The sequence below is a fragment of the Acinonyx jubatus genome, chromosome E2 (genome assembly GCF_027475565.1).
Source record: "Acinonyx jubatus isolate Ajub_Pintada_27869175 chromosome E2, VMU_Ajub_asm_v1.0, whole genome shotgun sequence".
In the NCBI taxonomy this organism is placed as follows: Eukaryota; Metazoa; Chordata; class Mammalia; order Carnivora; family Felidae; genus Acinonyx; species Acinonyx jubatus.
The window spans coordinates 54075050-54088466 of record NC_069396.1 but is presented as its reverse complement, the minus strand read 5'-3'; the positions used below and the strand labels follow the sequence as shown (position 1 = coordinate 54088466).

The following is a 13417-nucleotide window of genomic DNA, read 5'->3' as shown; positions in this document are numbered from 1 at the left end:
CATCTGTGTCCCCAGCCCAGGGCCTGGCACACGAGGCCACTGCAGTCATTTGTGGCAGACGAGTGGACGAATTCCTGGAACGTCCTTCTCCACCCAAATAATTCTTCCTCATTCTTCCAGACCCAAGCCTCTTCCCAAGGTCTGGGGATTGTTTCCACTGGGCAAGGTGCTCGCATTCTGAATGACCACACCTCCTTTGGGCAGGAGGTGTGTTTAGACAAAAGGTGTCTCCTCCAGGTCTATGCTTCTGATCAGACTTGCAAGTGATAGGTCCACACGGGGCTTTACATGGATCTATGCTGTCTTTTTTTTTTTTTTAAGTTTACTTATTTTTAGAGAGAGAGAGTGTACGAGCGGGAAAGGACAGAGAGGGAGAGAGAGAATCCCAACACTGTCAGCACAGAGCCTGACGAACCATGAGATCACAACCTGAGCCAAAATCGAGTTGGATGCCTAAATGACTGAGCCACGCAGGCGCCCCAGGACCCAAGGTGCTTTTTAAACACTGTTACTAACGTGTGTGAATCCAGAAATTTCACACTAGAACCTAGGTGTCTGGATTCTTCTGAAAATACAGAGATAGATAGATAGAGGATGGATAGATGATAGATATAGATAGATAGATAGATAGACAGACAGACAGACAGAGGTAGAGGACAGATACATTAAAACAAAAACCAGAAGACCCAGCAGTTCAGATCTCATTCCTGTCGGGAGGTAAGAGTTGGAGCTGAGTTCGCTGTTGCTGGCACCCCCTTCAGGTGGGGAGCCTGCTCTCAAGATGGACCAGGTCCCCACCAGGCCAACGGCACCCATTTTGTTACCTGCGGGGCCAATGTGGGCTTTTGATTTTGCAACCTGTGCACTAGAATCTTAGTGCAGGAGAAAATGGCCAGGGATGGGGAGAGCTGCTCCAGGGATCAAAGGTCCTGGGATGGAGGGGTCCTGAGCAGTGCACAGTGTTGCTGTGTGGCCTGAGGCACTCTGAGGCTCGGTTTCCCTGTTTGCAATGTCGGGGTGTGGAGGATGGGCTTCATGATCCCCAGTGTCCCTGCAGAGAGGCCTCTGGGGCTTCTTTAGTGTTTCAGGCGCTTCCCTCCCACAGCTCCCTGTTTCTCTCTGCAGAACGCCGAGGGCGGATTTGCTTGGCAGCGCCCGAGGCCTCAGGAGGGTGACTGGTCACTCTGGGTCACAGTGCCCGTGTGGCCTCTGCCACAGCATTAGCCCATTTCCTAGCGCTGCCTCCCCCCAGGCTCCTCTGTCCGTCCTCCGTGCTCCTGCACATTCGCCTGCCGGCCCAGACCGTGTGGCTCAAGGGCAGGAAGCAGGTGTGTCCCTGGTGGGGGCTGACCAAGAGGCCCAGCACCCAGGAGTCTTTGGGGGATGTCTGCCCAGGGAATGCGTGAGCTCCTAGCAGTGGTCTCCGGTCTTAGGGTCTCAGACAAAGTGGCTGCTCCTGCCCTGTAGGTCTGTGAGGTCTGGCTGAGCCGGTCGGTCTCCACATCTTCGATCCATGCCTGTGTCTTGATCCGTCTGGGAGTCTGTCTGTCCATGGTCTGTCCTCTCTCGGGAGCCCTAGACTGTGAGAAAACCAGGTCCTGGTGTTCCCCTGCCCTGGCCAAGCCCTTCCCCTTTCTGGGTCCCCATCAACAGAGGATACAAATAGCTGAATTGTGCCCGCCCACTGCCAAATTCATATGTTGAAGCCCTAATCCCCAGCACCAGGCGACTGCATTTGGAAACAGGGCCTTTATAAAGAGATGATTAAGTTAACATGAGGCCATTAGGGTGGGCCCTAATCCATTATGACTGGTGGCCTCATACAAAGAGGAGACTAGGACACAGATGCACACAGGGAAGGCCACGTGAGGACGCAGGGAGAAGGTGGCCGTCTGTAAGTCAGGGAGAGAGGCCTCCAAAGGAGCCAGCCCTGCGGACGCTTTGATCTTGGCCTTCTGGCCTCTGGCACTGTGAAGATAAACCTGTGTGGTTTAAGCTCCCTAGTCTGTGGCACTCTGTTAGGGCAGCTCCGAGCAGACTGAGAAGGCCCCACTCTCTGGTACTGACTGTTCTCTCCTGGCAGGGCAGCAGCCACTTGTGGCCAAGGGTGCCTCCCCAGGTGGGGCAGGGGCTGGGCCTGGAGCCCCTCAGGGTCCTCACCATCCATGGCACGGACTTGGCTTGAGGAACTAGACAGACCTCTGTTCAGGCCCAGCCCTGCCAATGGCCACGACTCGCAATGCGCAGGAGAGATTGCTGCCCTCTGGGCTCTGACCCTGGGGGGCTGGGTTCACAGGTCCAGGGACCCCTGAGAATCCTTGTTTCTAACCAGTGTTCCCCAGTGGTGCTGCTAGGCAGTGGGTGAGTTCCGGCAGCTTGTGGAGATCAGCTGGCGTCAGCTGTGCAGCAGCCTGGCTGGTGGCCCTGTCGAGCCCAGGGACTTACTTCCAATTGAGGCCCAGGGGTTTTGGCTTCAGACTCCACGGCTGTTTCTGGCTCCTCCGGCAGCTCTGGCTTCTGGATAATTGGGGTCTCTCTGGCCTTGGGAATGTGACTGTCCTCCCACCATTTAAGAATCTTCATTCTAGGGCAACAAGCCTTGTGGTTAATACTGTGCTTAGTCTTCCCCCACCCCCTCCCCGTTCCCTGGGCTGGGGGTCAGAAGACCAATTTTCCCTCCATTTGCTGGTTCTGTGACCTGCACTGCACTGCCCTCATCAAATGCAGATACAAATCCCTATTCTCTTGAGCTGGATCCTCTTCCTAGCCTCTTTCCTGGCCTCATGCCCCAGAGATAGCTTGCAACTCCCCTGCTCCCGGCCCTCCCATGGCTCCCCAGCACTCCCAGCACAAAGTCCCAGCCCTCCCGCTCAGTGGCCCTCCACAGCTGTGCCTCTCCTCAGCTTCGCTTCCAGCCCTCTAATGTCTCAATACGTATACGATTTTTTTTTCCTAGACAAATCTTTTTTGCACCTTTCCTCTTAGTATTTTTGGCATATGTGTGCATATTAGTACACAGAGAGCTTCCTTCGCCTTTTTTACAGCTGCATAGTGCTCTGTCGTTAAGATGCACCATTGATTACACGACTGGTCCCTTCCTTTCTTGCCCTGGCAATGGCAACCACCCTGCTCACTGGTTCCCCTGCTGTGCCCAGTCTGGCTCTTCCCAAGGAGTGGGCATGCACGTGGGATTTTGTTTGTATTCAGGTATGGTGAAGCCAACAAATTGAGGGATGACTGCCATTGAAGACACTTTGTTATTCAAAGTTTCTGAGAGGGGGCACCCTGTGCCACACAAGGCCACACGGGGAAGCACTGGGGTCAGTCAGGAAGGGGAAGGAGTGAGGGGGAAGCATGTGTAGGAGCTTTAATTATGGTTTCCATGGGACTGGAGCAGCACAGTACACAGATTTAGGACTGGCCCACCAAAGTACTTTATCCACCTGGACAGGCCATTAGTTGAGGATGGGCCTGTGACTCAAGCAGGGACAATCAGAGTCTTCTCTGGGATTGATGTATCACCAAGAGGAAGACAAGTTCTATTTCAGCTAGAGTCGCTGAGATCAGAGAATATAATCATGGGGCTGCTTTGGCCATCTTGCCACTAGGTGGAAGGAAAGAGCCTCCAGAGGTCAAGTGAACACAGAAGGAAGCAGAACAAAGACACGGAGACAGCAGACTCTTAATAACGTCATGTGTAGGGTGCCTGGGTGGCTCAGTTGGTTAAGCATCTAACTCTTGATTTGGCTCAGGTCATGATCTCATGGTTTGTGAGACTGAGCCCCACATCAGGCTCTGTGCTGACAGTGTGGAACCTGCTTGGGATTCTCTCTCTCCCTTCTCTCTCTCTGCTCCTCCCCTGCTTGCTCTCTGTCTCAAAATAAATAAATACACATTAAAAAATTAGAAGAAAAAAAAGTAACTGAGGTAAAATGAGCTCATATGGATGGGCCCTAACTGATAGGGCTGTATTTGGATAGGGGCTTCAATGAGGTGTAAGTTAAATTGAGGCACCCAATTTCAATTATGAGGCCCTCATAATCCAATATGACTGGTGTCCTTGTAAGAGGGACAGACAGGGGTGTGCTTGTACACAGGGATGACCAGGTGAAGAGGCAAGAGGGTGGCCATCTGCAAGCCAAGGAGAAGAGTCTCAGGAGAAACCAATCCTGCTGGCACTTTGATCTTGGACTTTCAGCCTCCAGAACCATGAGAAAATGAATCTCTGCTGTTGAAGTCTTCGACTTAACAGATGGTCAATATGTTCCTGTAGCAGATTACAGATGGCTGCAAGTTTCTGGCACTCTTCCCATGGAGAAATGGGGTCTCAAGTTTTCTCTTCCCCTTGAATCTTGGCTAGGTTATGACTTGCTCAAAGAGAATATGATGGAAGTGACACTCTGTTAATTCCAGGCATAGCCTTAAAGAGGGCTGGTGACTTCTGCCTTGGAGAGACCATGATAAAAGAGGCCCTGATACTCCATGGAAAGTGAGAGGGGCCCAGATGAGCCCAGCCTTCTGGCTGTCCCCAGAAAAATGTCAGGCACATGAATGAAGGCACCTTGGACTTTCCAGCCCAGCCAGCCCAGCCGCTAGATAAATACCAAGTGACCTCTGTGGATACCACGGAAGCTGAAGAATCATTCAGGTGGGACCCCATTGTTTAAGGTCGCTAAGTTTAGGGGACTGTGATATAGCAACAAATAACTGTTCTTCGTTCCTTGAGCTTGCTGAATTCAGCTCTCGTCACTCACAACTGGAAGAATCCTGACTAATGTGACTTATCTCCTTAAACCATTATCCCATATGCATCATCTGTCGAAACTTCCACCTATGACAGTTTAAACCATAATAAACCCATGGTATGCCTAGTTCTGTTCTATTCAGCTTTCTTTTTAAGTTTATTTATTTTGAGAGAGAGTAGAAACGTGCACATGAGCAGGGGAGGGGCAGAAAGTTGGGAGGGCGAAGAGAGAGAATCCCAAGCAAGCTCCACGCTGGCAGCACAGAGTCCAATGTGGGGCTCAGTCTCATGAACCATGAGATCATGACCTGAGCCGAAACCAAGAGTCAGACAACTGACTGAGCCACCCAGAATCCCCTGTTCTGTTCAGCTTTCTTGGGCTCTTATCTAGTCTTGTGTTTCTGTTTTTTGATCTCACAGATGGAGGCTTCAGATCCAAGACGCCACACTCTATGCCTGTGAAGGCCCTCCTGGTTTCTCTTCCTTATCGCCCGCCCCACCGGGTACAACAGCTGTCCACTTGAGTGCCCTCTCCCTCCAGCTTCCACAGTCTCTTTGGTCTCCCATCCTGTCACCCTTCCATGGCACCCTGCCTGTAAAGACCCGAACCCAGATCAATGCTGCCATTCACCCCTTTTCTTCCAATGACAGCTGCTGGGAGGAAACATGACATAGCAATGATGCTTGGTGCTGCTAACAATGAGCAACCTGCAGTCACCACTGGGCCTCTGTTGCTGGTCACCAATTGTTTTCCTTGCTCTTGTGTGGATCCCACTCATTCTCTTCAGTGGCCATTCCAACCACCTCACCATCATTACCATTCTTCCTGATCCCTTCCCCCCACCCCTGCCCCCACCCACGTCATTTTCAGCAGATAGCCTCGCCATACTTCTTCGCTGTGAAAAAAAAACAAACCCATGTGTAGGAGGGCCTTACCCCCACCCCAACCAGAATCATAAACGCCACCTAAAGTGAACAAGAAAGATATAGAACATCTGCCATTGGATCCTGAGAATAATTTTGAGAGCAAGGATAACTGGCTGCCTCAGACAGTGCCATTTCAGTGGCTTGGTGCTGGAGAGCAGACAGCAAGGGATTGAAGAATGTAAGAGTGAGGAGAATCAGGTAGCGGGTATAAGCTATTCTCTCTCAAAAAAATTGGATGGTACATAGGAGGAGTTTGTGGGGCTGACGCAGGAGAGATTTGGGCATGTTTATATCTTTCAGAGAAAGAGCCAGTAAAGAAAGAATGATTGAAAATTTAAGAGACAGAAGGGATGATTAATGGAGTGTGGAGGAGATGGATTCCCAGGCAAAGGAGGTGAGGCTAACCTTGGACAGGAAGAGGGATGCCTCTTCTCTGAAAAAGGCAAGGAGTAAATCACCAGTGCCAGTGGCAATAACTGTAGGTGTTGGGGAGTTGCTTTTTTTTCCTATGAAGTAGGTAAAACTTATTGCTGAGAGTGAGGGGGAGGAGATAAGAGAGTTGGGGAAAGAAAGAAAACATCTGTGATACTGACAGAGTTGTCTGTTGGGGAAAGCTCCCCAAGGGTGGGTGGGAAGATTTCTAGGCGGTATGGATGCTACCCTCCCCTACAAAGATGGAGATTCTGAAGCAGTGGGGTCCTCTTGGTATCTCCCTTGTATGGACCTCTAACCTAGCACTTGTTCACTTGTCTACGTCCCTGGAAAATACGGGACACAGGGCAAGAGGTAAAACAGAGAAAAAAAAAAGTCTGAGAAATATTAAATGAGAAGCCCACAGTGAAAGGAAAGGGTGGATGCAGTAATGGCTGAAAAATTTCCAGAATTGATAAAATACACCAGATCACAGATGAAAAAGGCCAGATGTACACAACAACAAACAAACAAACAAAAAAAGATATCCACACTTAGTCACAATAGAGTAGAACCATTAGCACTGACAATATCTGAAAGCCCAGTTGCCTGGGGGGGGGGGCCTTGAAAACGCACCCAGTCCAGGTGCCAGGGAAAGTTTCCTGGAGTGCATGATGGGAGGGCTGTGAGCTGAGCCCTAAGCGATGACTAAATTTCAGCCAGGTGAGAGAAAGGGGCAGAGATGCGAGGTGACGTGCAGAGAAGGGCATCGAGTAGAGGTCACAGTACAACTAGAGAAGATGTAAACATGATCAGTAAACTTGATTTAAAGGCTATATATCAATGGAACACTTCCTTCAACAAATATAGAATATACATTTCTTAAGCCTATGTGGAATATTTATAAAAACTACACAAAAATTGTGCCACAAAGAAAATAAAGAATTGAAATCATGCATAGTATATTCTTTCCACTTACTGGATTTAAGGTAGAAATAAAGAAAAGAGAATTATTAGAGAATGCTGTTGTGCCTGAGGAAAAAACCCATGGGTCAAAAAATCGTAATGGAAATTAGAAATATTTTAACCAAGTGATACTAAAATACTTTATATTAAAATTTGTGAGATGCAGCTATAGTTGTGCTTAGAGGGAAATTTATAGCCTTAAGGCAAATACTGGAGAAGAATGGAAGGGAATAAGGGACATAAATAAATGTAGTAGGTGTTGGAAAAGGCTTGATGATGAATTTCAACCTGATACTCACGCAAGGAGGACAAGGAAGAAGAAGAACAGTGCCGATGCAATGGATCCATACACAATGCCCTGGATCAGCCCCTTCATGAACACACTGTAAACTGAACGTTTATCTGGAATCAGAGGGAAGTGAGAGTGTTTTTTCTTCTAAGGCTGTGAAGTCTGAGCTACTCCTCTTCCCTCTGGCCCTGTGCCCATCCTCATCTTGGTCCCCAGGTGCTGTCATTCTAGCTCAGTCAGTAGTCCCCTGTGTACTTACCTGGTAGGAGGAAGATGCTTGAAGTATGGGTTCCAAACTGGTTCTTCCCCTCACAGCGGAGACTCATGACTATTTCTGGCTCCCCTATGAGGCTGATAGTGCTGTTGGTCCAGGGGCCAATTATGGTGGAAGTCACCTGGAAGATGTTGTCTGTGCTGTTCACATCCACAGGAACACCTTCCATCAACCACTGCACAGAGGGTGTAGGGATCCCATGGAAGGAACAGTTGCACTGTAGAGTCTTCTCCAAGGAGCAAGATGAATAGAGCAGCCTAGTGGGTGCTACGGGAAGGGAAGGTCAGCAATCAGCAAGGTATCCTGACTTCCCTTTTCTACGTCCTTCAGGACCCAGCCTTTTCCTTATTCATGATTCTCAAGGAGCTTTGGAAAGAGTTTCTGGAAGCCCAGAGGAGTAGGACTTCACAGACCAGTTACCCTACATCCTCTTTCCTCATCTATCTCTGACTCTGGCTCAGCTCTTACCTCTGGCCTTCCAGCCATAGAAGCCCTGAGAAGATGTGACAGCTTCCCAGACTCCTCCCACCCAGCCCCACCCCAGGACTCAGGAATTTCTCTTGAGCCCACCAGTTCTCTGAGACTCTGCATCTTCCTTTGCCCACCAGCACTTACAGACCGCCTGGAACATGACCATGCTACTTCTGGTCAACTTAGCTAGGGAGAAGTTCAAATAACATCTGAGAGTGGTGCCATAATCCTGAGGCTTTGGGGTGAAGTGCGGCACCAGGAGGAGGAGTTGCTGGAGCCGTCTGTGTTGGAGGACAGAGTGGGCCAATTCCAGGAAAGGAAAAGGGCTTTGGTTTCTCTGCACAGGTGCCTTTGATGGTACAGGTCAAGGTCACAGGATCTCCAGCCACAAGAATCTCTAGGTCGTGGAGCTCTGCTTTCTGGGTCTGGTCTGAAGGGAAAGACAGACTGGGACTGAAACAAGGGATCCTCATGGACATTTAACTGATGCACAGTATTTCCAAGTTACAAAGTGGTTTCTCACCCATTAGCTTACTTGGTACTCCTCCCCGCCACCCCAATAACCTCATGGAACCCGGGATTGTTGCATTTTCACAAGTATATTTCCCTTCTCTGCACTTTGTAGGTGAGCAAATGGAGGAGACTTGCTGAAAGAGGAAGAGCTTGAACCTGGACACTGCACTCTGAAGACTGAGGGTGAGTGCATTTTCTGAGGATCTACATTGCCTATGATTCCTTACCTGTCCCCCCATCCAGACCTCCTAGGGCCAGCTCCTATGCTGTCTTCCTTCCCAATCCAACTCTCCCCTCAAGCTCTGCCCCTTCCCAGCAGATCTGTGATCATTTCCCGCCTCCACCTCTTATCTGCTGGATGTTGTTGGCTAAGTCACTTCCTTTCTCTTTGCCATTTCTACTTAGAAACATAAGTTATCAATTATACCTATGTCATTGTATTATTGTTGTAAAAATGAAATACCTAAGGTTTAAAAAGCCCAGTGCCCTGTGAGGTAAAAACCACACAATTACCAATATGTCTTCTTGGAGTTCTTCCTTTACAAACCACCCACTGCATGAGACTGAATATCACCTGATATGGAGAGTTCAATATCCTCCCACAGGAAGAACTCTTGTGTTCTATATCTGTACAGAATAAGTGTGTCATGATGTCCCTTTTAAGTACATTATGGATCAGCAGGGTACACTCTTCAAGATTCCAAATAGTGTGGAATGTGCCTTTGGTGTTATCATCTATGGTAGCACTGAGTTGATTTATAGCTATGGGGGACATGATATTTTTATTAAGCCAGTAGGCCACAGGCACAGAATTGCTTGGGGATTCCTTGGGAAGTTCAAATATTCAAAAGATTATACTTCTTCCACTGGTACCTTCTTGACTTCCACCAAAACACAGAATGTAACCCCATAGGAGAGAGATTCACGTTGAAAAACTGACGCTAGTGCCCTCCAATATCCTACGTGTACATTAAAGGATTAACCTTACCCTAGAAAGGTTTGGCCCTTGCCCAGCTCCAGGGAGGTAACCTCTAAGCCCTTGGGATGTCTTACCTGATAAGAGTGTCTATTTACTTAGGGGAATGGACCATGCCAGGTAGTCTACGTGAACAGTGTGATTTTTGGTGGGGACCTTGGGTCACATGTGGTATCAGCTTGACCTCTGAAGTAGCTGGAGACTAAGGTCACCCATGCCTGTGGGACCAGGCTCCCAATAAAAACCCTGGACACTAAAGCTCGGTGAGTTTCTCTGCTTGGCAATACTATGCATATCGCCAAGCATTACTGCCAAGAGAAGTAAATACTGTATGCACAACTCTACTGGGAAAAGACAACTGAAAGCTCATTCTTGGTCTCTCCTAGATACTGCCCTACATGCCTTTTCCCTTGCTGATTTCAATCTCCATTTGTTTGCTATAATAAACCGTAACTAAATATAACAGTTTTTGCTGAGTTCTGGGAATCTTTCTTGTGAATCATTGAACCTGAGGGTGGTCTCGTGGACCCCTAACTGCACCACCCCAATTTAGTCTTCTGGGTTTTTTGTTGTTCTTATTGTTGGTAGTAATTGTATCTTGTGAAGTTGGCCATGTAGCCCCACTTCTGAATCTTGGTTTCTCAATCAGAAAAACAGGCACAACATTACCAATGCTGCAATGTTGTGAGAATGAGATACATTAACCAGATGCACATGGTGCCTTATAATAATTGTAGATTGGAACTTAGCTGTTGGCTCTTAGGTGAACAATTATTCTCTTCCCTTCTTCATTTACCAGATGACAGCTCTCTCTTGTACAAAATGGATGGGTGGTGAACTTCACGGTTCTTGAGGCCACTTCTAGCAATGCCATCTTAAAATTACGGTAGTAATACTGACTTGTGTAAGTGTTTACAGATTTCTCAATACCTTCATAGAAATCAGCTTAAGCCATCCTCATGATGATTTTATTATAGTCCCTTAGACACATTGGGTAACTGGGGCTCAGAGAGGTTAAAGGCATTGGTCCAGGTTACAGAGAAAGGAGTAACAGCATCAAGCCTGGGACTGGCTTTTCACATGTTATTCACCATGCTATTTCTCTGCTCTAAGATGTGACTTAATGACACCCACCACACAGATGATGGTGTTGAGAGAGAAGATGTATATACATTTATTATCACTAAAGTTCTAGAGTGGTGTGGCACTAAAATGGCACTAGGAGTCAGAACACCTGGGTACTCCAACAGAGAAATTTCTAGGCAAGTTGCTGAATCTCCCAGAGCCTGCTTCCTCATCTGTGAAATGAGGACAATAATTCCTCATGGAGTTATTGGGTAGATGAAATGGGACCCGCAGTGGGTCACAGAATATGCACATGGAAGAGGTCTATTATTTAGTATTTATAAAGTACTTAATTCTCTATGTCTAACCTCTTCACCTTACTTCAGCCCTGCCTGTCTTCCACCCCCCACCCATACCCACCTCACCCCTACCCTTTCTTGGCTTCCTCAGACACTTCCCACCCTACCTCTCATTGCACTTACTGAACCATGACAGTGGCAATGTCATCAGCACTAACGGTCTCAGGGAAAAGAGAGGGCCAGGTCCTAGCCTGCTGCTAACTCTGACCTCAGATCTGTATGTTGTGGAGGGCAAGATTTGGAATTGATGAGGAGAGAGTCAGCAGGAAGTGGCATGAGGTGGAGGTAGAGGTAAATTCATAGCCCACTAGGGGTTTTTGTCTCTTCAATCACTCTTAGGTTCCATTTGCCTAAAGAATCAGGAGTCTCATGGAAACAGAGGCTGAGGAGCTTCAAGGATAGAGCAGTGTCTCCATGAGTCTCTCTAGAGTCCAAATACCATGTCTTTCTTCTTTCCCCTCCAGCTGTCACCTCTGAGTCCTCCCCCTTTGAAGGACCTCAAATGCCAGGCTGAGAAGCTTGGCCTCTCTCCCAAGTTGATTAGGAAATCATGGGAACCACAGAAAGTTTTTGAACCATGGGGGAACAGGTTTGAACCATGGGGTGTCATAAAGATCACTATGGATCTGCATCAAGGAGAAAGAAATAGTTTAACAGAAAGATAATGCATCCTGAGCTGGAACCGTGGCTATGGAGGTGGAGAGGACGGGATATATTTAAGAGGTATTTGAACAATGGGGCACTGGGGTGGCTTAGTTGGTTAAGCATTTTGATTTCAGCTGAGGTCATGATCTCACTGTTCGTGAGATGGAGCCCCACATTGGGCTCTACGCTAATAGCACAGAGCCTGCTTGGGATTCTCTTTCTCTTCCTCTCTCTCTGCCTCCACCCGACTCTCTTTCTCTCTCTCAAAATAAATAATAAATAAACTAAAAAAAAAAGGTATTTGAGCAATAAAAGACATTTCTATGGCTGACAGGATAAATTCCAAACCCCTTTGCCTTGCATTTGAGGCTGTCCATGATTTTGTCCCATATTTGGCCTATCTCCACTGCTCCCTTCCCTATGCTCTGCCATTCTTTGCCAGACAAAGAGAAAAGTATCTTTCCACATATGGTCCATACATTCCTGTCTCTGTATATTTACTCAGGCCACTCCCCTTTTCATGGCATCCTTCTGCAACTCTCCCTTCTGCCCACATTCAAATCCTGTCTCTCTGAATTTCTAAGTCCAGGTCAAATTTAACTTCTTTCAAGTAGCCTTCTAGGATCTCCAGAACCACAAAGAAGTCTCCCTTCCCAGACTCTCTTAAGCACCCCTATATGTCTATCTCTTTTACGGCAATGTCTCAGACAAACTCTGAGAACTGTCCTCCCTGATAACCACTCTCCTGTGTATCCCTTTATTTCAAATTTGTTCAGGTGATTAATTCCCCAGTTTAAAAAAACCCAACAACTATATTTCTGCCTCCTGTACATCCAGAGGTGGCTCTATGACAAAGCTGTGGCCAGTGGGCCAAGCACAAGAAAAAGGCTATTAAAATATCGACAGCAAATAAAAGCCTATCCAGCCTTTACCACATTTTCTTTACCGTCACAATTGAGCTCTGAAGAACTGTTTTCTGCATATAATCCTAGCTAATGGAATTCCAGAGCCTGGTTTTAAAAAAATAAGTTTTCATAATAAAGGAAACAAGTCTCAGAAAGAATTGAAAAAGATGTTCACTTCCCCTGCAGCTATAAATCAAAAGATATTGTTCTGTGTTATAAAAGGGCTCAAGGAATCTGATTTGATATTGTACAAAACCGAGAATGTTTATAAGAATATAATTTATGTTCTCCTTTGCAATATACAGTTTTGTATGAATATTCATGACTGTTACTGACTTGTTCTGTTCTCTGTTGATACAAATCCGCCCTTGGAAGAACAATTTAAACAAAGTGGTCTTATGAGACTCTAAAGACATTAGAAATTATTCCATGTCTTATGAAAATGATATCCAAATAAAATGAAATTCTGACCAGTTGTCTTACTTGATAATTTCTTGCTCTGGTAACAATAACATTATAACTGACAACTCTGTTTTCTTAAATTGTATACCTATCGGTTAGGATTGTACTCTTCTCTTCTCCCAAATGTACGATGCAAAATAAAAACCTTGGACTCTGCTAGATTTATTATTAAGCAAATACTTTGAGAGACTTGTTTTCTTAAAATATCAACCATGCTGAAGACTTTGGGGAGTTCTGCTTTTCTGATACTAACACCACTTTCTGCTTGTTGCTTTCTTGTCCTTCCCCTTCCCCTCTTGCTCCTCCTCCTCCTCCTTCTCTTTCCCTGGAATATGGATGTGATGCTGGAGGTGGAGCAGCCATCTGGCAACCATGAGATAGCCATAAGGATCAAAACCACAGACTGAGGA

The 13417-nt window shown here is 47.0% G+C and overlaps 1 protein-coding gene across 3 annotated transcripts; it reads right to left on the bottom strand.

Moving 5' to 3' along the window:
• Nucleotides 1-343: 343 nt before the first annotated feature.
• LOC106973021 (SIGLEC family-like protein 1) lies at nt 344-10927 on the bottom strand. 3 transcript variants are annotated; one of them, XM_053210991.1, is made up of 5 exons: nt 8227-10927; nt 7597-7878; nt 7348-7438; nt 2446-2584; nt 344-1580 (listed from the first exon to the last, which is right to left on the bottom strand). In XM_053210991.1, the coding sequence occupies exons 1-5, from the start codon at nt 8246-8248 to the stop codon at nt 1233-1235; spliced, it is 882 nt and encodes a 293-aa protein (XP_053066966.1). In that variant the 5' UTR covers nt 8249-10927; the 3' UTR covers nt 344-1232. The 3 variants fall into 3 exon arrangements, with proteins under 3 accessions (XP_053066966.1, XP_014925555.1, XP_053066967.1); XM_015070069.3 differs by having other exon boundaries at nt 7348-7450; nt 8227-8992; XM_053210992.1 differs by lacking the exons at nt 344-1580; nt 2446-2584 and adding an exon at nt 3698-4267 and having other exon boundaries at nt 7348-7450; nt 8227-8978.
• Nucleotides 10928-13417: the final 2490 nt, after the last annotated feature.

Bases quoted from the DNA above. Each gene is read 5' to 3' on its own strand.
- LOC106973021 (XM_015070069.3), bottom strand. From the start codon at position 8,248: ATGGTCATGTTCCAGGCGGTCT. The intron at 7,451-7,596 runs GTAAGTACACAG...CTCTGATTCCAG, and splicing joins AAGCATCTTCCTCCTACCAG to ATAAACGTTCAGTTTACAGT. The intron at 2,585-7,347 runs GTGAGTATCAGG...TTGTTGCCCTAG, and splicing joins TTCTTCCTTGTCCTCCTTGC to AATGAAGATTCTTAAATGGT.